This window comes from Neolamprologus brichardi, chromosome 8 (genome assembly GCF_056152115.1).
Source record: "Neolamprologus brichardi isolate AB-2024 chromosome 8, ASM5615211v1, whole genome shotgun sequence".
Taxonomy (NCBI): Eukaryota; Metazoa; Chordata; class Actinopteri; order Cichliformes; family Cichlidae; genus Neolamprologus; species Neolamprologus brichardi.
Genome location: NC_142111.1, coordinates 11,368,306 through 11,391,517, shown reverse-complemented (window position 1 = coordinate 11,391,517; position 23,212 = coordinate 11,368,306). Strand labels below are relative to the sequence as shown.

At 40.7% G+C, this 23,212-nt stretch overlaps 1 protein-coding gene across 1 annotated transcript; it reads right to left on the bottom strand.

Annotated features, from left to right (window-relative positions):
• Positions 1-10,668: 10,668 nt before the first annotated feature.
• Positions 10,669-21,463, bottom strand: lrrc4bb (leucine rich repeat containing 4Bb). Its single transcript, XM_006808032.3, has 3 exons — positions 20,870-21,463; positions 16,337-16,937; positions 10,669-16,219 (listed from the first exon to the last, which is right to left on the bottom strand). Exons 2-3 carry the CDS (start codon positions 16,577-16,579, stop codon positions 14,243-14,245), a joined length of 2,220 nt encoding a protein of 739 aa, XP_006808095.1. The 5' UTR covers positions 16,580-16,937; positions 20,870-21,463; the 3' UTR covers positions 10,669-14,242.
• Positions 21,464-23,212: the final 1,749 nt, after the last annotated feature.

Below are 23,212 nucleotides of genomic sequence, written 5' to 3'. Positions count from 1 at the left end.
CTAAGTGCATGTTTCAGTAAATTTAGGCAGTGCTTTTATAGCCTCCCTACCTGGCCTTGCGTGGGTGTCGCTCTCTCTCTCCCTCTTTCTCTTTCTCTCCACCTCTCCTCTGGGATTATTGGTCCCAGTCTATCTCCATTGTCAACTGGAGTCCAAGTCACTGTCTCCTTCTATTCCCCGCTGCGCACATGACATGACAGCCCGCCACGGCAGGCATTTTTGTGTCAGCTTTTGATCTTATGAAAACGTGTGGCCCTTGTGTGGATAATTTCACTTTAAAAGCACCCCCACATTTAGATGCTTTACAATAGCACGACAAAGTGTAGATGCACCCACCTGGCTTCTAAAATTGTACTCCTGCATGCGTAAACACACATGTCCTCACTTAAGCACTGGCCCAGAGCCACAAACACTCATTATAACTTGCTATGTCATCCACTGTTGGTTTTGCCCTGAAATTACAGGGCCTGGAGTGTTTTCCCTTACATGGCACACATGTAAGTATCTGTTAGTATCAAAGTAGCTTTATGAGATACAATGGGATTAGTAAGTGTAAAGATTTAGAGCTATGCAGCGTTGCCATCATGTTTGATAAGTGTAAGATAGCATCTTTTGTAACAAGCAATTTAAAGTATTCACTGAGGTGGCGTGTCAGAGTAACATTTTAGATACTAAATTAGGTTTTATAGATAATGATCTGCAAAGAAAAAAAGAGCATAACTGGCAGCTTGTAAACTGAGCGAGAATCCCGCGTACTTAGTTAAAACAACAAGAAGATTAAATGTGTTCAGTTCTGCTTTTAGCTGGTGATAATTTATATCTTTATTCTTCTGTTTGTATAGTTCACTAAAGTGTTTTCTAAAGGCTTGTGTAGATTTTATCACAATGCCACTTCAGTTGCCTATGTATGCAATGCTAATTATGTGTACTTTATGCAAAGAGTAAAATGCTGTTAGTTTTTGTCCTTTTAATACAGACTGGGATTTATTTTCAAGAAGACAAAAAATCAGGTATTATTATCTCTTTGCCTTATAGTCATTTTTACAGTGTTACGCAGTATTAACCGAAACACACTGGATTTAAAGTAAAAAGCTAAACTGTTGCCACAGTTTAGCTTGTAACCTTAGTGTAATTGGTTTTGCCCTCATGTTTCGAGTATTTTACTTTTTTTCTCTGCTTTCCATGTTTCGCCTCGCTTTGTCTTCTTGTTTCTCTGCGACTTTATTCTTTTATGTTTTTTCTTAATTTAAAGGTTATTCCTTCACATGCTTCTGTGCTATTACTTCCTCTCTTTGTTCTCTTCACACCCACTTTAGCGTCTGATTCAGTTCACCTGAGCCTTATTAATATTCTCCCTAGTGTGTAATCTGCGTGTTTTCCGTCAATCTTTTCCATATCATCATGTGATCTACCTATTTATTCCTGGTTATCTGCTTTCCTGGTTTCCTTGTTTCCTTTCTGGAAACTCTGCGAGACACTTGAGAGTTCTGCATGTTTCTGCAGAGCCTTTTGTTCTGTATTTTTCTCTAAGTCATTAAAGAACATTTTATTTGACTGCCTGCTTGTTGGTCCCTTTTAATGTTCTGCATGGGGACCATTAAAGAACTTTACCTTAAAGAACTGGTGATAAAGTCCATTGTAGCAACTATAATGCCGGCTTTTAAAATGTATATGTGCACTGACGTTCAGCATATGTCGGAACTAATTTAAAACTCTGATACTGTGCAGTGGTCTGCGTGTACATCTGTTTAACCCCTTCAATTCCACACCACAGCACTACACAGTAATCCTCTCACTGGTACACAAACACAGACATACACGCATGGGGACAACATGTGTGTGATACAGACTTTGGTACAGGTTGGCTTTGAAAAGCACCCCTTTACAAATGGGTCAGCAAGTCCACCTGCACTAATCTCACAGTAACATATATATATATTTGCATATCCATTTAGGGTTTTTAGTGGAGGATAATAAATGCTTTTTACCATATGGGGCCAAAAGAAACTCATATATAATGTAAAATCACATCACCACATTTGCATATTTGTTCGAAAAATGCTAAAATTCACACACTGGTTCATTGAAGGGTCGCAAAACATGCATGTACACGCACACAATCTCTCCCTCTGTTGCTCTCATAAACATAAAGCACCAACACATACACACAGGCAGACATCTCTCACTCGATCAGTTTCCCTCCCTCTCCCCCGAGTGGCTATAGTGTGGTTTTTCCCTTTTTTTCCTTCTTTTCTTTCGTTTTTTTTGTCTTTGTTGAAATAATTGCAGCGATTTTCAAGACCGTCACCATGGCAACGCAGAGGCTGATGCGTGTTGACAGAATCTGTTGCAGGGCGACCGAGAGACTGAAAATGGGAGATAAGAGGTGGGAGGAGATGTGATGAGTGGCGTGTATGCGTGCGCGTGCATGTGTGTTTGTGTGTGTGTGTGTGTGTGTATGTGTGCGTGTGTACACACTTGTGTGTGTGGAGCTGATGATGGTGTTGGCGGTATTAGTGCTTCAGTCCATATGATGAATGGAGACGAGCAGTATGGGACATCTAGAACGAGCCTCAAGATCAGGAATGAACAGTTATGAGTGTATGAGAGAAGAGCTGGTGGTGGGGGTTGGGGGGAGGAAGGGGGTGCTATTTTAGTCTGGGCGTTGTCATGGAAACTGCAGCCTCACTACAAATGGAGACATCCAGAACACATGGATCGTCAAACAAATGGCGTGCGTAAGGCTCAGCGTGAAGCTACGCCATGGCTGTGCGACACTATGCCATCTGAGTCGAACCCACCCCCACCCACACAGACACCCACACCCCTCTGCAGCCTGATAACAGTGGCATCTTCTTCATCGCAGAGACTGAATATCAATGGGAGGGTGGTGGTAGTGTGTGTGGTGTGTGTGTGTGTGTGTGTGTGGGGGGGGGGGGGGGGGGGGGGGGGGGGTTGCTTTTAGGGGCCAGAGGAGATGGACAAACGGTTGGAGTCACTAAGTGAGTCAGGAGTCTCAGTGACAGGCAATGGTGTCCATTCAGTGAGTCGCAGCCCCTCTCTGTCTGTCTTTTAATTAACAGTCTTCCCTCCACTCCTCTGCTCTTGTCTCTTCTTCTGTCTGCCGCTTAACTCTCCGTCTCTCTCCCATCCTCTTCCTCTTCGCCTCTATCTCCCCCCTACCCCTCCTCCATCCCCCTCTCTGAAGGACGGAGGTATTCCCACATTTCTCCGTTGCTATAGCAACACTGCAGCGAGAACAGGAAAGAGAGGACGCAGAGGCAGGCAGAGACGAGGGTGGGGGTGGTGGTGCTGGGAGGGTGGAGACACGGTCAGGAGTTGGGGTAGAGAGGATGAGAAGGAGGGGTGTGGAAGCGGTCTAAGATGAGGGGATGTGTGAACAATGCTAATGCTAATGGTAGCAGCAGCAGCAGCAGCAGTAGAGCAGCCAAGTGATGGTGAATTCCCCTCTCGTCATGCTGGGTGCAGACTCACATGCCACAGTCTCATTTGCATAAATGTCACTGAGAATCTATTTTCTCTGTATGTTTCTTATGATCACTGATGTCGTGCACAAAGTGATACTTGAAGACTGTGTCCGCTTGGCCATTTGTTTTTTTTCTATAGAAGTCGCCTCTAGTTTCAATCATTTCTCAGGGATTGTTAAGAAGAAAAAGGAAACAGACTAGAATCCTACCTGGTGTATCTAGCTGGCAATGTGCTACATGCTTATTTCACTGTGATTCAATCAGCATAAACTGGTGCAGGTCAAACGACCCATTAGACAAAGATGTATCTGTGTAGATCACGCACAGAAGCCATGTGAAGACCACAGCTATTTCGTATCGATGTCATCATCCCCTTCAATCAGAACAGAACACAATCTCATTATCTCTTCATATATATCGTAAGCCAACAGAACAAAGTAGTGTTGCATCAATTTCCCAATATGTAAAGATGTGAAGCAAGCAGCAAAGCTCATGTGGCCTGCAAACAAGCGCCCACATCCTTCCCTTTCCTCTATAAAATTTTGACTGCTTGTGCAAAACTCAGTAGATCAGCCCTGAGTGAAACAAATATATCATATCAAATATGTATCGTGTAACCCACAAACATGTATGACTGCTTAGGCTGTTAGGTACCTGGAGTACTCTGCTGCATGTCAACAACCTGACTGTCTACTCAGTCAGTAACTCTTGTTGTCAATATTCTTAACCCCCTCAGGACAAAAACGTCCATCTTTAGGAAAAACAGAGAATAAGCAAAATGGGTGGGAGGGCATCTAAAATCTGGAGAGGTAAGTTTGTTCTATTCTCCATGAATCATCTTTTTAAATACCAAGAAAAATCCCATGTTTTTGATACAAATAAAAAGACAATCCACCTTTTCTTAGGAACTCTTTTCATGCACAAACACATCCTCTGAATATATATCAAGTTTAGAAAACACTTTGTTAATATCAGATAGAAAAACATTTTGATAGCACACAATGTCACAATTTTGCTTACATCATTTATCTTGGAGTCAGAGTGACTTAGGAATCTCTTTAGGCATTTTAGAAAAGAATACAAAAACTGGACAAGCAACTGGTCAGTTTCAAAAATATCTTCAATACAAATTAAATTAAAAAAACAATTTCTGATAAATTAATTTACAAGGAAATTAATATTTATATTATATATTACTATATAAATAATATATTATATATATTATATTATATTCATTACTTCTATTCACCACCCACTAACTCTCACAAAAGTCAGTATATCTTTCATTAGAGAAATTACAGTCTTGTACATTTTGATCACCGTATTATATTATTGGTACACATGTAAGTATCTGTTTATATCTGTGGGCATCAATGACATCAATTTTGCCTGTCTATGGAGAAATGTTCTGCTATTAAATTATTGTTTTCATTTTACTATTTGTGTAATCAAACTTCAAATCATAACCCCCTTTTCTGAAAAAATGGGGCTGATGACCAGTTTAAAGGGTTTTCCACACATGCCGACTAAACAAAAGCTAGCCCATCAAAAGGAATCCTCAAAATTGCCAGGCCCAAAGTCGGTACTACTGCTAGAAATGCACCAAACTAGAACAGGCTCTGCACCAGCACAATGTCACTGTCAAAGGGGTATGGTATACTACAATGTTCAACACAACTGGCTTGACAATGACCCACACCTCAGTTGGCAATAGTGGTGGCAGTAGTTTTCATCTTTCTCTCTTCAGGCTTTCTGCTTCAAGCCTCACATAAAAAGGGGGCATTTCACAGGTCACATGACTCTTCATGCACACAAAATGATGCCTATGAGTGTCACCTAATTATGATAACATGTTGATAACAACACATAAAAAATAACTGTAAAAATGTGACACTCTTACAAAAACGACGAGGTTAACTCTGCAGAAAATTATGACATGCGGATTTAGTTCACAGAGTGGTAAAATAAAAATTTTAAGTTAATTATTTTATCACTGAGTGCGCTCTCAGTGCTACTGTTTATTTCCAAGGCGACCGCTGCAAATTAGAGTTCTGAAACTTTAAAAAGGATCAGTTTAATCATTAAAGGTTACTGTCCCACAGCCTAATAAAGACGACATTGAAATCACTTTAGTTTGTTAGCAGATCAAAGTGAAATAAATTTTAACCATAAAAACGCCGAAGGTCTCCTTTCGCGTTCCTCAGGAACGCCGCGGGACGTGACGTCGGCATGTTACGCCTCGGGAGTGAGAACGGGCTGGTCATTTGCCACAAACACTGAATGTTTTTTAAGTGCATAATTGTGCATAACAATTATGTATAAAAAATATTTAATGATAAATGAGTGTACATCAAGCATCAGCTGAGCTATTTCTTACTCTTGCTAACTAAGCTAGCTTTGTAGGGCTAACCACTGCTACAGTGTGTAATTTTTCCACTTTTGAAAAAAAAAGTATGAATTCAAAGATTTAGAAGTTATTCACCGAATTCATGAGCAGTGGAGAAGCAGGTGAGCTGATTTTACCTTTGGACAGGAGATTCAAAATACCATCCCCTGGCTCATGTCAAGTTGTTGTGCTAAGCTATCTGCTTGCTAGCTGTAGCTTCATATTTTGCTCCTTCAGTGGCTTGAGTGCTAGAGCTGAATATCTGAATACCACTACAGCATCAAAGTAGGCTAAAAGTCTCTAAATAATTCATAGTGCTATTAAATGCATAGAGTGCCACAACATTAACAAGGCAAAGTAGAGGCATTGCCCCTACCTGCAGTTATGGCAAATCAATATTCAAGTAAGTGTAATAATCTAATAACAACATTAGCTCCACTGCCTGAAAAATGTGTTAGTATGTGGGAGTGAATGCACTGGGGAACAATTTACTACAGATCTTCCTCCAGTAAATACATAAGATGTGTCAGTTTACGATCTATGCTGGAAAGAGAATATTAATAGGAAAGTAATTACTTAAACCTCCTCACCCACCATATACCTTCCCTACAGTGTAACAAACACTGGTGAGGTCTCTTTGTGTTATATTGTGGTAGCACATAACATGATTATAGAGCAATATAAGAAAGCCTGCTTTGTGTTTTTTCAAAGAGGCTATTTCAGATTGTCATTTGGATTCATCACCAAGAGATATTTTTGTCTCTGACCTAATACAGAAAATTAGACTCTAAAATGGTCTGATGTGTTATTAATAATAGTCAGATTTCCACAGCACCTGTATATTATTTTTACATTTTGAACAGCCCTACCTCATATACATTATTTTATGTATAAACAGTCGTAAATAATACTAATTTCAATAAAAGTATTTGCGCATGAGTAAAAACAACTTAGAACACGTGCAAACCAGACATAAGTTGCCATCAGCCTAATTCCCCACACACATAAAGCAGCGGCTCTATTTCCAAACCCATTTGGCAATATTCAGTGGAGAGAAAGATATACAGCTTTTTTTTCCGGGTGACAAGTCTTGTTGGTCAGGTTGAGTGTTTTATCCCCAGTAGAGGGAAAGAACTGTCTGGGGTTACAAGGGCTTCTGAGTGCTTGCAAGTTACATGAGATGGCTATACATGTCTAGCAAAAAGAGTCTCCCTATGGTATGTTTGTTTATCTTCTATGCCTGGATTAATAATTGAGTTCTTTTGGGTGAAAAATGAAACTGTATCACCAAACAAAAAAGATCTGCTCAACACCTCTTAATAATGCTGAGGGGGTTTAAATATAGACCAAAATAAAAGCAAAGCACTGTATGTTCAGTACAGTATAAAAAAGCTCTCAGTAGTAAGCACATACTTTCATGTAACAGTCAAAAATGAATCTTTAAAGAGCAGACTTTAAATCAAAGGGCCACTGGTTTCCTTTTACCTGTCTTGCATAAACTATACCCAAGTGGGTCAATGTCACATTTTTCTCATATAATTCCATACAGCTTTTCTCATGCTTCCTTAGCCAGAGTTAAGCCCAACGGTAGTTAGTGAATCTTCACATTACAATGAATAACTGGGTCATAGGTTGTACTTTTTCACACATTCATATCGAACACTTTACTCTCGTGTTTTACGCATGCATTTGTCCCTTCAACCTTTAAAGTGTGAAGAAATAAAAAGGCCTTTGCATTTCCATGGCTCCTCGATGCAGCCCACAGACTCTGACACCTCTGCTTCACAGTGGAGTTTATGTTGTGTCAGGTTCCCCACAGATTCTGCAGTCTGTCTGTGGGCCAGGGGAGCTGGGGGAATCCCTGGAGAAACACACAGCTGGGAGGTTATTGAATTTGAAGGGAGAAGACATCGAAAGCGAAGAGGAGAGGATAGTGCAGGCACAGTGGATTTATAGGAAATGACTGCTCTACAACTGTGCAAAGGAGATGTGATTGCACAGGGAGAATTTTGCAAACAGAAATCAGGTTTTCCTCTTTCCCTTTTAATAGAAAGCACAGTTTAAAATTACAAGTGGAGATTTTTGTTGATATATAAACCTCCTGTGGACTGTGGTTGTTTCCTGCTGCAAGGGATGAAACCGGTATTTTTAAATCCCACCTTTGCTAATTTAAATGTACCCCTCTTGCATTACATTATATGCACGCCAAGATCACAGAATGCTAAAAATGTATTCGCTTTTGAGCATTTCTCTTTCATCTTCGGCACATTTTAATGCATTCTTTTCTGCAGCATACACACTCTTTTCTCGCTCTCACACCCCCCTCGCTCCATGTGAGTATTGCTCTTTTCAAAAGTGGCAGAAAAAGGACAAATTCAAGTCTTGCACATTCTCCGTACCATATGTTTGCTCGCTATTAATACAAGCTGACAAACAGGAAAAATGCTACAGAACAGATAATTATAATATGCTTCAAGATGTGTCACCTCATGGTGTTCTCATGGTGTTACAGAACATTTCTTTTGATGTCTTTACTGGCTTCACAAATACTTCAATAGAGCCTAACCATATTATACTGAAGCTGTGTTGTCTATTGCTATTTTAGTGTGCAAGCCTTTAACATTATGTGTAAGACATCTCGTGGGGACTGAGGTCTCTGGAGACCGGAGTACAAGCCAAGGACAATTACATTCAAGAAAATTACTTTACATAGTGCCCCCAAAGATATTTCAGATACAATCTCCCCGATCTAAGGTCCAAACATTTTATCTAAACACATTCAGATTCATGGTTATGGCTCATAGCTGATGCAACACTTATTGCAATGCTTATTCCCTTGAACTTGTTTTATAATGCGGCTTGAACTTATAATACATCTTGCAGACAAGACTGTGATTACGTATACAGTTTCACCTCATTTCACTTAGCTTAAGAACACTTTACAACACACAATCAACCCTTTCAGAAAAAGAAGTAGTGATAATGATGCAGAACAAGAAGAAGCCAGTGTCAGGCGCATAGTTCTGTTCATGTTGGTGTCATAGCCACTGAGTCGTTTCACAGTTTCCTTGCATGGAAAATGTCTAATCACCAGAATGAAGTGATTTGTTTGTCTGATTTCCCTTTTCAGCCTGTTTGTAAATTTATACTAGTAATAAAAATTGGCAGAGTGGGTAATTTATAATTACCCTAATATAACACAAAGGACCAGTTGATTTACTAACGTAGTTTCCACGCTATAGTGATTCCAGAGTTGTTAGTTTTTTTTTTGTTGAATTTGTTAGAATGTGATTGGCACACCAGCACCTCTTATTCAATTAGTACACCTTAATTATGGACTTAGTGGTACGACCTTTGTGTACCTTCTTTTTTCTGTATAGCTCAGTTAAAGCAAATGCAGCAAGTATGAAGTGTGTGTCAGTTGTACTTTGATGTAGGCCAACTCTAGACTGCAGGTGATGTTGTGGAGCACTTTGTGTTAAATGTTTGTTCTTTAATTGCAATGTTGCTAGAAAGATCATTTCCAAAATAAATTATAAAAATGTATCTGTTTTTATGATTTCAATCAGCAAAGTATAAAAGATCATTTTTCACATGGCAGCAACTCAACTCATTAAGGCATGTAGACATGGTCAAGTCAACCTGTTGAAATATTAGAGAACAGTGACTTAAGTAACTCTGAATGTCCTTTTACATGGTTGGTGGTGCCACGTGGCTGGTCTGAGTATTTGAGTATTTCCTGGGGTGTTCTAACATAACCATCTCTATGGTGTACAGACAACGGTCAGAAAAAACAGAAAATCGTTCATTTAGTTCTCAGGACTGAAATACCAGAGGTCAAAGGAGAATGCCCAGACTGCTTTAAGCTGACAGTAAGGCTACAGTCACTTAAATAGTCACTGATTACAACCAAGGTATGGAGCAGAGTGTATCTGAGTGCACAGCGCTGTGAAATAAGCTTAAGCAGCAGAAGAAATTGGAAACTGAGGCTACAGTTCACACAGGCTCACCATAATTGGAGAATAGAAAATTGGAAAATCATTGCCTGGTCTGATAAGTGTCAAATTCTGCTGCAACATATGATATATATCAATACAATAGGGTTTGAATTTGGCAGAAACCACATTGCTCATGGTGGTATAATGGTATGGGGGATATTCTTTGTCACACCTTGGGACCCTTAGTACACACTAAGCATTGTTTAAAAACATCACAACATACCTGAGTATTGCTGCTGATCATGCCCATCATATTATAACCACAGTGTACCCATCTTATAATGCTGCTTTCAACAGGATAACCTGTCATATCAGAAAGTTCAAATCATCTCAAAGCGTTTTTTGAACATGAAAATGAGTGCACTGTCCCCAAATTTTAAGGCTTTGGAATGTGGTTTCACATCATCATCACCTGTGTGATGTCATGTCAATATGGACCCAAACCTGTGAGCAATGCTTTTAGCATCTTGTTGAATCTATGCTATTAAGAATTAAAACAGTTCTGAAGGCAAAAGGTGGTCCCAGCCTGTACTAACTCTAATAAAGTGACCAGTGAGTGTATATAGCCATGTTTGCTATAATTCTGTAAGAAAGGAAATTATATTTCCGTACTAAAAGATACTTATAAATCGAGTTATTTTATAACATGACTGGGGCAAGCCATAGTGTTGATCCAAAACCTTATTTTGAAAGTATTTCCTCTTTCCTGATTAACCTCTGAAAAAGCAAACGTGTGTAGTAAACAAAAAGTAGGTCAGAAAATAAAGTTTAAACACAATTATACTTGACATATTTTTCATTTTATATTATAAAAGTTCACGCAATAACTTATTTGAAAGGTCATTTGTCATTTTAAACTTGTTAATGCATTTCATATTTAGAATAGTTGTGGTTGTGTTCTGTAGGATGAAATCACAACAAAAAAGAAAAGTGGTATGTTTCTAATAACAGACTATGTCCTTACAGGAAGCAGAAAACTGAAATCACACAAATAGTAAACAGCGAAATAATATACCTCTCAGTCACTGCATGACAGTCATTGAAGTGTAAATATTGCACATGTTGATTTTGCTATAACTCAAGAAATACACTCTTCTGTCACACTGTGTACCTGGATGAATTTCTGAGGGGGGAAAAAATGACATTTAATGACAATCCATAAAGGCCCAAACTGATAATACCACATACTAAGATACAACCAACAACTGGAAATAAAACACAAAAGAAAAAGAAAAGAAAACACATGACATTTTTATATATAGTTTTTTTGTGTAAAGTAATCTAAAAGTTCTGTTGTTTTGCACATTTTTCTTTCAAATCTTTTAAAGCAGACTATCTTTTTTATATTGTTTTATCAAACAGAACAGCTTACCTTTAAAGAACCAAAAGGTCAGTCCACTTTCTTGTCTCGCAATTTGGTGTCTCAGATACCATAATCCATTTCATTAAGGAGTTTTGCCTCCAACAAACCAATAAATGTCACTTGGACAGAAGCATCCATTGTAAGCAATGGGTGATGCAGAGGATACAAACATGTCAGAACTCCATCTGTAGCCAAACTCAATAATACAGTTAGGTACAGATGATCGGTATGTACAGTCTCAAGCTTGTCAACTTCATTAAAAGGGGTCATATAGTTCTGAACATTACGAGAATGAGCTTTCTCTGCAGTAGCATCGAACACAGAGTACAATGGCAGCCACAATACTAAGATGCAACAAAAGCCATCTGCGTTTCCTTCAAACGTTAATAATAACGATGATAACCTTGCATGTCGTGTTTTACGGATGCTCAGAGATTTGAAAGGAACATTTCCATGCTGATTAGGTGAGTCATCATCATCATAATAAAACATTGCTACAGTAATGTTCAGGTAAAAGATTTGTTCCACGGTTAACGTGGAGAAATGTACCCTCATTCCCGGCACACAAGGAGGTATCTAGTATGCTCTTTGAAATTTGACGACGGAGCACCAAATGTAGCACATCAAGGGGGCAGCCATATGTTACGTCTTTAGAATTCATTTATATTCTTTTTGTGTCTCTGTGGGGATACAGTCAAATCCTGCCCTCTAAATCTGTTGGACAGGTTGCAGATTTACATTGACTATGTTTTTTTTTTAAATTATATTTATGACCAGAAATAATAACATAAGGTTGAGAAATAATAGAGAAATGGCTGCAGTTTAGACAATCCAAGTTACAAAAAAATCAATACACATGTTCAAGGCATACTTGAAAAATGCCTTAGCTTGCTAGCATTAGAAGATGTTCCTTTCACAGATATAACAATGTGAGAGCAGATTCTGGATTTTGTCTAGCAGCATCACTCTTATTATCATCACTGTTACTATCAATACTTCATTTTATGCCTTCTTCCAGAACGCATGAGCTCATTGCTAATGGCAAAATCCTTCTTTTGAATAGAAAATACCGCATATACAATGTGTAGCTTTGAGGGACACACACACACACACACACACACACACACATCCCAGCAAAATTAGACCTTCATTACAGTCAACACTGATTTTCCATTGTCTCTGGAATAACTGGTTACTTGTCCAGTTTGCGCTCAATTGCAACAAACATTACTTTTCCTTAATTGTCTGTTCACATTTCAAACTTTGTCAGCACAAGAGCAGAAGAATTACCATGGGCGAAGACTAATTTTTGACAAACCCGCCTTCATTAAAGGATTAGATCATGAAAACATTCATCTTCCAAAACCAGAAGTGTAGCCCATCCACAGGCAAGTCGCTAAAAGCCCGTCTGACCGCGTTAACAGGACAGACAGTACGTGTCATTACCAGGGTGACTAATGGCTAAACCACTAACCATACATTCAATCCAGGTTTTAGCACAGAGAACTGCACAATGTCTCACTCTTTACCTGCGTGGTTGCCATATTGACCCGATACAACCCAATATATGATTGATTTATTTCACACGTAATGATACATGGCTAGACAACTGTACACATTATATCAAACTAACAAAAATAAAGAAATACATAGTTGAAACGCAAGAAGCGTAAATGGCATTTAACATATGAAAGTTACACTTTAAAAATGTGGATCTTACAATTGTCATACAACCAGACATTATTATTATTAATATACTGTACATTTCCTTTCATTCCAATCTTCTTAAGATGGATGTTCACTCCCTTCTTGAAAGCTGCTGCAGATAGATGTCGACTCATCCTTATGACAGCATTTCATGGCATGATTATGGTAACCACGAGCAAGGAGATCATATCAAATTCCAGTCTAAAAGCAAATATCTGGCTACTGATCTGATTCAAATAACACATTGTCAACACTTTAATTTACCCTTACAGGTCATTGCATTGGATTACCTGTTCGTGTTTGTTTTTACCATTAATTGATGCTGGCATTTAAGTATCAGAATTGTCAATTCAAATACCAAGAAGCTGGCTTTTACAAAATACATAATACACTTTCAGAACACAAAAGTTTGTAATGATTATTACTGAAACAACAGACAAAAGTTTGTCAAACAGAGATCTGCATTTACTGTAATACAACCTAAATGGACTTTATGCCACAAAGCCAATTCAAAGATTCACAATGAGTGTTGCAATTGAGCCCTTATGTTTCTGAGAAGTAGCCAAACTTAAAACATATCATAACAAACCTCAACTATCGCCGCCCCTGATTATTCACAAAGAAACAAACTATACCAGCTTATACATCCACCCCAAAATATGTCTGCATCAGAGTCTGCAATGATACATATTTAGATGAAAATATATTTATATAATTTGTGGATTTTTCACAGTAGTTTGCACTGTACCCTTTTGTCCATCTATTTATGCCTACATAATTTTCACCTTGAGGGAGTCTTTTGAGTCACTAGAGAGAGAATGTGGCTCGTGTTTTTTTGAGGAAGAAAAATGTCTCTTGGATTTTATTCTGCAATATCTCTGGTCTTCAGTGTGGCAAGTGCTGTGCGTGTCTTTCAACTCTGCTGGCCAACAACGGTTTGGGGACTGATTACTCTGAAAGGCTAGTTTTTTTCCTATGAGAACACAGCTTGTAGAAACTGCAAAAAACATTTGCTTTGGCACAGATTTACATTGTAGCAATGTCCATTCCTTGATCTCCATGGCCATGATCGTTACTACAAACACAAGTGGGCCATTGTGGTAATCCTTGGCTCAGTACACTGTCACAAATAAGTCTATGTGTTTGTGTATTGCCGTTTCAGTCTATCCTCTTTCCTAGTGTAATGTCAGTGCACTCTAGTGTCTAATCATTCCGCGCATAAACCCAAGATCAATCCCCTCTCTGTCGTCAACTCTCGCTCACTCTCACTCACTCTCACTCGATACTCTCACTTTTGCTGTTAGATTTGAGTCTCTTGTACATTTTCCTTCGAACTCCCCTTGAAAAGAAGAGGTTCCATTTGTGGATTCTGGCTTTGGCCCATGAAACCCTTGATCGATCCATGTAAGCCCATGGTAGGCATGGGCAGAGACATAGGCAGTGGTGGGGACATCGAACTGGGGAGGGTGTTGGTGCCGTTGCCTGATGAGGTGAGCAAGTTGGATGTTGAGATCGGGACAGAGGTACAGGAGATAGGGATATCTTGACCTTGCTGGCTCTTGTTACTCAGGATCCCTCCTGGCCCCATCCCTTCAGTGCCAATACTAAGACCCATCACATTGTTGTTGAAATGATGTGTCTTGTAGTAATGGTTTAGCGTATCGGTACGACCAATGTTGGGAAGGTTGACTATTTCTGGATGATGTATCCGTAGGGTTCCTTCTCCACCTGTTCCAGAATTCATTGTCGAACCACCTGAGATGCCACTTCCTGCTCCGGCTCCGATCTCATCCTCTACATTCACAATTTCAATGGCTCTGGCTGGGCCGTGGTGCTTGTGTAGCTGGTGTTGCTTACGGAGTTTATAGAAGACCACCAACATTACTGCTGCCATGAAAGTAATGGCCACAAAGCAACCAATGATGATCTTAGTTGTTTTCATTACATCATCCAGGCCTGGAATGTTAGTTACATGTTCTGGGGGCTCAGTCACTGTATTTTCAGGAGCTCTATTGATTCGTGGAGACAGTGAGGAGAGAGAAGAGAGAGAAGGCGTTATAGTAACACCAGGTTGGTGGACAGTAGGATTAGGAAAATCTATGAAGGTCTCGTTAATATACTGTCTTGCAGACTCCTCCTCGTCAGTTCTTGGCTCTAGTGTTTCCACAGTGACGGTGGTGAAATAGCTGTAGGTGTTGCTGGGGTCCGAAGCAGATACATTGAGAACGGCAGATGCAGTGGTATTTCCAGCAGAGTTGGTTACCATGCAAGTGTACTGTCCTGTGTCTTGCATGGTCACATTTGTGAAGTTCAGTGTTCCGTCATGGAGTACTGAGATCCTAACTCGGTATGATCCGTGGGTCATCAGCGTGCCATTTGGAGTGAACCAGTTCACAGAGGTCATTGACGTTCCAGTACGACATTTCAGCTCAGCAGCCATGCCTTCAGTGACATTGAGGTCAGTGGGTGGCTCAACAATCACTGGGGCATAGCAGGTAAAGTGGCTCTGGTCTAGTTCTCCAATGTACTTGCCCTTTAGACCTGGGGGTGCGTGGCAGCGAGCACAACAAGTGGTGTTGCTGGGAACTGTTTCTTTCAGCCACCAGCTGAGCCAGAGAACATCACAGTTACAAACCCAAGGGTTATGGTTTAGATGTACCCTCTCCAACTGGTGCAGAGGGGTGAAGAGGTCATGAGGCAGGGAATGCAGGGAATTGTGAGAAAGGTTCAGCTCCTCCAAGTTTTTGAGGTCATCAAAGGCATTGCGTTCAATGACTGACACTCTGGAGTGCATTAGCCACAGCTTGCGAAGTGAAACTAGACCCTGGAAGGATCCAGGCCGGACTATCCCGAGCTGGTTCCCTGATAGCTCCAACTCCTCTAGTCGCACTAATGGGGTGAGGTTAGGTATGTCCTTCAAGCCACACATGCCAAGATTCAAGAAGCGCAAGTTTATCAGACCTTCAAAGGCAGCCTCTGAGATGAAATCCAGCTTCCTGAGTTCCCCTAGGTCAAGACGCCGTAAAGAGGGAACACGATGAAAGGCAAACGCCGGCAGCGTCTCGATTGGGTTGTTTCTTAGCCATAGTTCCCTTAGCTTGCTTAGATACTCAAAAGCTTGGGATGGCACCACTGTAAGACGGTTGTCAAAAAGCTCCAGTGTATTGAGGTTAGGAAGACCATTAAAAGCTCCCACCTCAATCTGTCGGATGTGGTTCTTTGAGAGCTGGAGGATTTCCAAATGTCGCAGATGCTTAAATGTATCAGACTTGATCACCTAGTGTGGAAACAAAAAAATGGAGGCATATTGTAGCAAAATTAAACATAATGCCCTCAAGGTATATATCTTTAAATTCTTAATGTGTTTTCCATTTGTGGATGAAACCAAAATTACCTGAATTGAGTTCTCTTGTAGATTGAGGTATCTTGTGTTCTCTGAAATACTGTCAGGGATTTGATCTAAACTCCTCCTTGTACAGATGACACGGCTTGCCTGATTGGAGCAGATACAGGGGGAGGGGCACGGGGGTGCTGCCTCTGTCAGCTGAGGTCCATGGTTGTGAAACCACAACAAAAGTTGGACCAACCAGAGGAGGGGGAAAGGGGTACCTGGACTGGTCACCATGACAACACGCATGGCAACTGAGTCATGACCTACCCCTATTGCTAAGAAGTTGATAGGTCACCTCCAATCAAGCGACTTTAGGTGCTTATCTTGATGTTCATATTTAACGCTCTGATTCTCTTTTGCTCCCTCAAGCAGCCACTTAAAAACTGAGGAAAAAGTGCAATGCTATATTAAAGACTTTATCAATAATAGATTCTTACTTTGCTTTTGCTCATAGTTCCTTGGTAATCAAATACTTGGGCTTTCTCAATTTTTCATTTTAGAGAACTCTGCATTTTCTTCCCATGACAATTATTAGAAGAGAAATCAAATTTAGGGGAGGATTTGCTTGTGAAAGCGTTGTCACGATGGAGACTGTTGGTTCTCCCTGTAAGGGAAGAGACAAAAGAAGAGAGAGGAAGGAGGTCAAGTGAGTGCACAGTGCAGAAAGATTTACTTTACAAGCCTAGCACACACACATGCGACTATTAGCAGAACTGAACTGAAAATCTCAAAATATCACCAATATCTCCTCTGGAATAATGGTACAATCTTCTATTCTGAAGACGTGTCTATCAACCACTGAGTCAGCTGCCATTTAGGTTTAAACCTAACATCAGGGTCATGGTCTGAAATGGCCACAAAATTCTAAAACTGCAAGTTGGGTCACAAGTGCTGCAGCATCCACTTTATGATACTGGCATTCTTCAAGCCAAATACGCACTGACAGAGGTAGACTCTCACATTCCCAAAGAATGCAAAGTGGTTGTATGCAGTTACAAGTCCATGTGGCCCTAAGGTTAATGCAGAAATTCATGCAATCCATCATGAATCAGCAGCACAGCATTACAAATGAGGTAACAAATGAGGCCTGCATGCAGTAGTTTAGCAATTAAGACATGAAGGAATGATTATTGACTCTTGACATTTTACTGCAATGCACATGCGGTGCCCAATATGCCACGCTAAATCGGACAAGATTCCCCCAACAACTAAAACTGATGAACCAGACATGAATGTGACAACTGGATTATACAGAAAGAGGGAAAAAATGGTGCAAAATAAGCTTTTCTGTTTGTTTGTTTTTGGGGGGGTTTTGAATTCCTGAATGTGCATTGTGTTTTTCAAAAGCCTTGTTTTGGTTAATCGAGTGTCACACACACACATCTTGAAACAGAAATGGCTGCGAGCATCAGCAGACTCACTAAATTTAGAAATGCTTGGGCTGTTCCCCTTATAATGATTAGAAAGAGAAAGTGCTCATTGTTTTCTCAAGCACATAATTCTCGTCACTATGACTCTGGCAGTCACAAGTCTGTCATGTCTGAGAACAAATGATAAAAGATCCTTGTTTCCTGACACTAATATAAACACAATGTCACCTCTATCGATACGGCATTTAAAATAACTCTTGGATGCATTTTTAAAAATAACAGAATCTCTTATTAATGTAATAAACTGTTTATTCTTTCTTTTTTTATGAAGCAGCTCCATGGCAGTCCTTAGCATCTCCTCTCCTATGCAGCGACGATGCATGCGCCTAGAAACACTGTTGCTGTGGCAACCTGCTCACTCACCATCTTGTGTTTTTACTGTCCAGTGCCCTATTCCACATTACTGTGTTTAGCTGAGCTTGATCAACATTTTGTGTCCAAAATGGATAAACAGCGCCTTTGCTGTCTAAATCAAAATGCATTTAACTCAAAGCTTATAGTGTATGCTTGCAGGATTTGCTATTATAACACACTCGGTAAGAAAAGCCAAAGCTGAATTTTGGAATTCTGTTCATAGGAGACAGAACAAGGTTGAACTTTGGCCTTCAGCATAACAACAGCAGGAACAAATCTGCAACGAATCTTAATGGTCAAGGTCTGAAGATCAGGTCAACATTGGTTTTCAGCTAAAACATACTTCGAAGAAGTTAAAGCAGCTATTAAGAAAGCTCGTAAGGGAATGTATGCTAAAAATAGACTTTTTTCAGATGCTTTGCACATCCCACTGACTCTCTCGCCCTGTCTCTTTCTCTCTCTTCGACACATGCCCACATCCAGATCTACAACCATCGTAACTGTAACTGACACAAAGAAATGACAGCACATATGTACATCCCAGATAAGCTAATGAATGTAGACGTGTGAATACAAATAAACCTAAATATTACAGTAAGCAGCTCCTTTGCACCAGTCCTCATTATGGTGCTCTTTAAACTGTTGTCCTTCCTTGAAGAGTCTCCCACTCATCCCCATCTCACAGCTAATTATGCATTTCAATAATCTGACTGGCTCTCTTAGACATCAGAATTGTATCTGATTCAGAGTAGAGGTCTGATAGTTGCAATGATTCATGAAAGCATCAAAGCAAAACATCATTAATATTCAGCCGGCCAAAGAAGTACCAGTGTTTCATACGCTGCTACTTCATTAAAAACACACAGTGATGGTGGTGTTATGCCTTTCTTTCCTCCCTTTTTTTTTTCTTTTAGATTGAGCGGTGTTCAAAGTATCATATAAACACAGCTGGATGGAAAGTATTTCCAAATTCCTCCAGCCACTTTCATGACATTTGAAGTCTAGAAAGAAATGTAAACTAATGGTGAAGTTTTGGCCCCACACATAGCCTTTTTTTAAAACAAACTTGTTTCCTTCATTGCATCACTGAGGGAAAGATGCATTCCCCTTGAATAAAAACCCGCTGGCCCTTGTAATCAATAAGTTGTTTAATGCAGCATTTTTTCCCTTAAGTACAGTTAAGCACTTGAGCTGCATTTGTTCGTTGCATTACATGGGAAATGTCACTAAATGAGGTGGTGCAACCAGTCAGCGGAGAGCACCACATTGTATTGTAAAGAGCTGTATTGTGGGAGAGACCTTGAACCTGCAAACATGCCTGTTGACTTCACCTGCCATCTTTAAGTTCTCGACAAAAGGAGAGCTCGAGAGCTACAAAATACACCGCGATGGTCTTTATTTCTAGAATCTTGGCCCATCTGATCCTGTCGCAGTTGGCCTTCTTTCTGATCTTTGTGCAAAATGTGTTTTCTAGGGCTTCTTGACATAGCTGAAACATTGGCCACATTAAATTCTTCAAACCAATTTCACTTAAATGAATCTCTCTCTCTCTTTGTTTTCTTTTTTTGTTTTTTTTATTTTAGCCCTTTGTGTTCGTGTCAAAAGCAGATTGCAACGATGTAGATATTGATTATTCGATCAGGCCTGAGAGATCGCTCACTCGTTAAAAGACAAATTAGCTGAAAGCTGCTGACCAACTGCTACAAACCAATCACATCATCGCGAGTGCCTGATTGTATCAATGTCTTCCACTCCACAACTGTCATTAAGGTTTATGAAGAGGCCAAAAAACAGAAAAATGGAGAGAAAAAAATTGCGGTGCTGTTGTTTTCAATAAAAACTGAGGCTGTGGGTTGCTTTTTTGAATACAAGCCCCAATTAGACCTCATGTATTTACAGATGCTCAAGATGAACACAAAGCGACACAGGTGCAGCAGGGCCAAGATCATCTACTGTAACTATGACAACACCAGATTGATTCAGGACGTGGGAATTGGGGTAGGATGGATGGGACGCATTTCACCAGTATGGATACATCAACCACTGTTAGAGAGAGAGAGAGAGAGAGAAAATGACAAGCTCGTGGCAAACGTCTTCAGACTTTTAACAATTGCAAGTTGTTGTATTTTTTTCTTCTTCCCCCTATTTTTCTTATTTTTTTTCCATCACATCTCAAAAACCCATAACTTGCCCATGTTTTTCTACCCTGCAGTCTCAACCTCTGATCTGCAATCTATCCTCATCATATAGCCTGTAGCATAATATCTCCTACAATTGAACAGAATGGCCTTATTCATCTATGCAGCTGCGCTCACTACGGCGCACCTTCTCGGGAACGCAATTGAAATTCTGAATAGGCCTAATTCTGCACATGCTGCATTACAAAATGGCTTGCATCCATCCTCTCTTCGGCGGAATAACAACACGACTGCACGCGAAATAACCTTTAAGTTCATTGCTGACTGGGAAATATCACCTGTGTAGATGTGCGATACATAGGTTTCCGCGTAGAAGCGATTCATTTTAATGCAACTAGCACAGATTTATTCCACTGGCATCGACGTGGACTGTGTGCTCATGTTAATTATTTGCTTAAATTGTTATGCATCTCAGCTTTTTGCCACACTCAATTTCTTGTCCCCTCCTTTGGCATCGCATGACTGTTTTCAGCATCACTCTCGATTAGGTAACAAATGTAATAATTACGCCAGCCATTTCACTCCCTTCTACCTGTACAGCCAAAATAGCCTACCTTAATGTTTCGGCGTCTGCGGCGTGAGGTCGATGTTTTCTCTCCCCCTCTCCGATCGTCAGTTTTCCAACCTCGCTATCAGTCTCTCCTCTTTTTTTCCCCTGCTCTTCCCTAAATTGATTCGCTTGTTTCCACGGCTGTGAGCTGGCTCTTGTTCTTGTAGGCTAGATCCGCAGCGCCAACGCAACGCGGGGGGCTACAGTGATGGCAGGTTAAAGATGAACACAATCCACACACACGCGTGCGCGCGGAAAAAAACAGAGATCGGCTTCGGGATCGCCGAGGAAAAAAATGGTGTTATAATTATGGCACGGAGGAACGAGGTCGGGGACGAGTGCATCGATGCGCCTTATCATCCTTGGAGAGGAACGCAGGTAGCAAACGCGACGGCGCCCGCTGGGCAGAGCAGTTTGCGTCCAGCATAAGCGGCTCTTTACGCACATTCCGTATGTTTCAGTCTGAATCCGACTAAGACAGCATTAGGAGAAGAGACGAGGGAGCACCGACCCGTGGATGTGGCTGCGTTTCTTTGGGTGTATTAAAGTGAACGTTCAGAGCCGGATTCCAAAATGAGAGATGTTTCACGTGTTTGCTTTCCGCGTGTTTTGTGTCTTACATCCCCCGGTGAAACTTAAGCTCTGGGCTTGTTATGAGTAGCAGTGTAGTCACATATTTATTAATATGACTCAGCAGCACTGTATGATCGGGAGGGTAACCTGAGTCAGTTCGTTTCTCCCTATCAAGTGAGATTTTGAGCATTTATTATTATTGTTATTATTTTATTATTATTTCATGGGCACTTTCTTTTAAAAGCCACCAAATATTAACAGAAATAAACCTTTCTGATTCACTGAAAGAGTTTTGTAGACTCTGTAATGTTCCCATAGCTAGCAAAAGCATTTTTTTGTAAGATTATATCTAGCAAATCAATGAGGCCTGCTTTCTGCAGACTGTGCATATGAGTGTTTACTCCAAGCCTTCCCACCCTCTTGAAAGGCTTCTGTATTGGACTTGTTAGATTTAAGATGTAAATAAGGAAGCCACCAGCACTATTACTTCCTGTCAGCACCCAAACATGTAGAACACATACACTGCAGGCCTGTGAAGATCCTGAGCGTGAATTAAACCATACATCTGAGCCTTGCAAATGTAGACATGAAATATTTTGTTAAGGTTTTCAATTCAGCTGGCTACCCAACATCATGAAGCGTAAAGTAATTAGTGAATTGAGAACAGTATGACCAAGTAAGTGGCCAGTTAAACAGATGTTAGCTCATAAGTGATTTCCCTCCATTGAGCATTGTCATGTATGTGTCCACATGTGTCTGAAGTACAGGAGAAGAGAACCCCCCTTTGCAGCTTTACAACTACCAAAGACTACTTTGTGGGTAAAAATAAATCTCAGTGCATCTTTGGTCTGTCTCAGCTCACACTAAAGGTCAAAGGACAGAAAAGGCCAGTGATGCTTCAGAAAGACCCCCGAGATATATGCACTCTCTCTTTCCCTCCATCTCTCTCTCTCGCGTGCCTTCCTTCCCTCCCTCACCCTTTCCCTTGCTCCTACCCTCCCTCTCGGTGAATGCCGTAGTGAGCATTGTTCACGACCACTAGCTTTTACTGAAAGCTGCACAGCAATGAGGTCTCTGTGCCTTTTGCCTCTCTCTTCCTCTACCCTCCCCCTCCTCTGGCTCTCTCTCTCCCACCCATCTACCTCTCTCTCCTTCCCTCTCTTTCTCACTCTATCTCTCTCCCTCTATTAAATTTCCAGTCACACAGTGGTGCAGAGGATATTCCTCCTTTCCCTCTTTCTTCCTCTTCCCTCATTCCCTCTCATTCATGTTAAAATCTTAGCCCATATTCCGTCTCTCATCCAGCCCTGGACGCCTTTCACTGCTTTTCCACCACTCTCGGCTCCTCTCTCCGTACATCTTTTTCGCCTTCTATCCCCCGCACCATTTAAAATGATTCCATGCCGCCCCTGCCAAACCCACCCTGTGCCTTTGCTCTCCTTCTTCCCCCCACTTTCTACTCTATGTCCTCACTGTGTCATTGCACATTGTATCTGATATTCCCTTTATGCATGTATAGTACGCTTGTGTGTGCGCAGGCACCCTTGAGCGTGTGTGTAGGAGCGGTGGACTGGAGAGAGGGAGAAGGACATGCATTTGTGCACAGTAAATGAACAAACGCTCATTGCTGTATTGCTTGTGTCATCAGTGCAGGAAGGCTCTCGGACACGAAATACAGCAGAGAGAGCTAATCCCGCTATCCAGAAGACGGGCACATGGCATTTCTAATACAACCCAAACCCCATAAACTCTTAATGCTGTGTTAGGAGCCACA

Coding starts and splice junctions, on each gene's coding strand:
- lrrc4bb (XM_006808032.3), bottom strand. CDS start 16,579: ATGCGTGTTGTCATGGTGACCAGTCCAGGTACCCCTTTCCCCCTCCTC. Junction 16,220..16,336: donor TACAAGAGAACTCAATTCAG/GTAATTTTGGTT, acceptor TTTCCACACTAG/GTGATCAAGTCTGATACATT.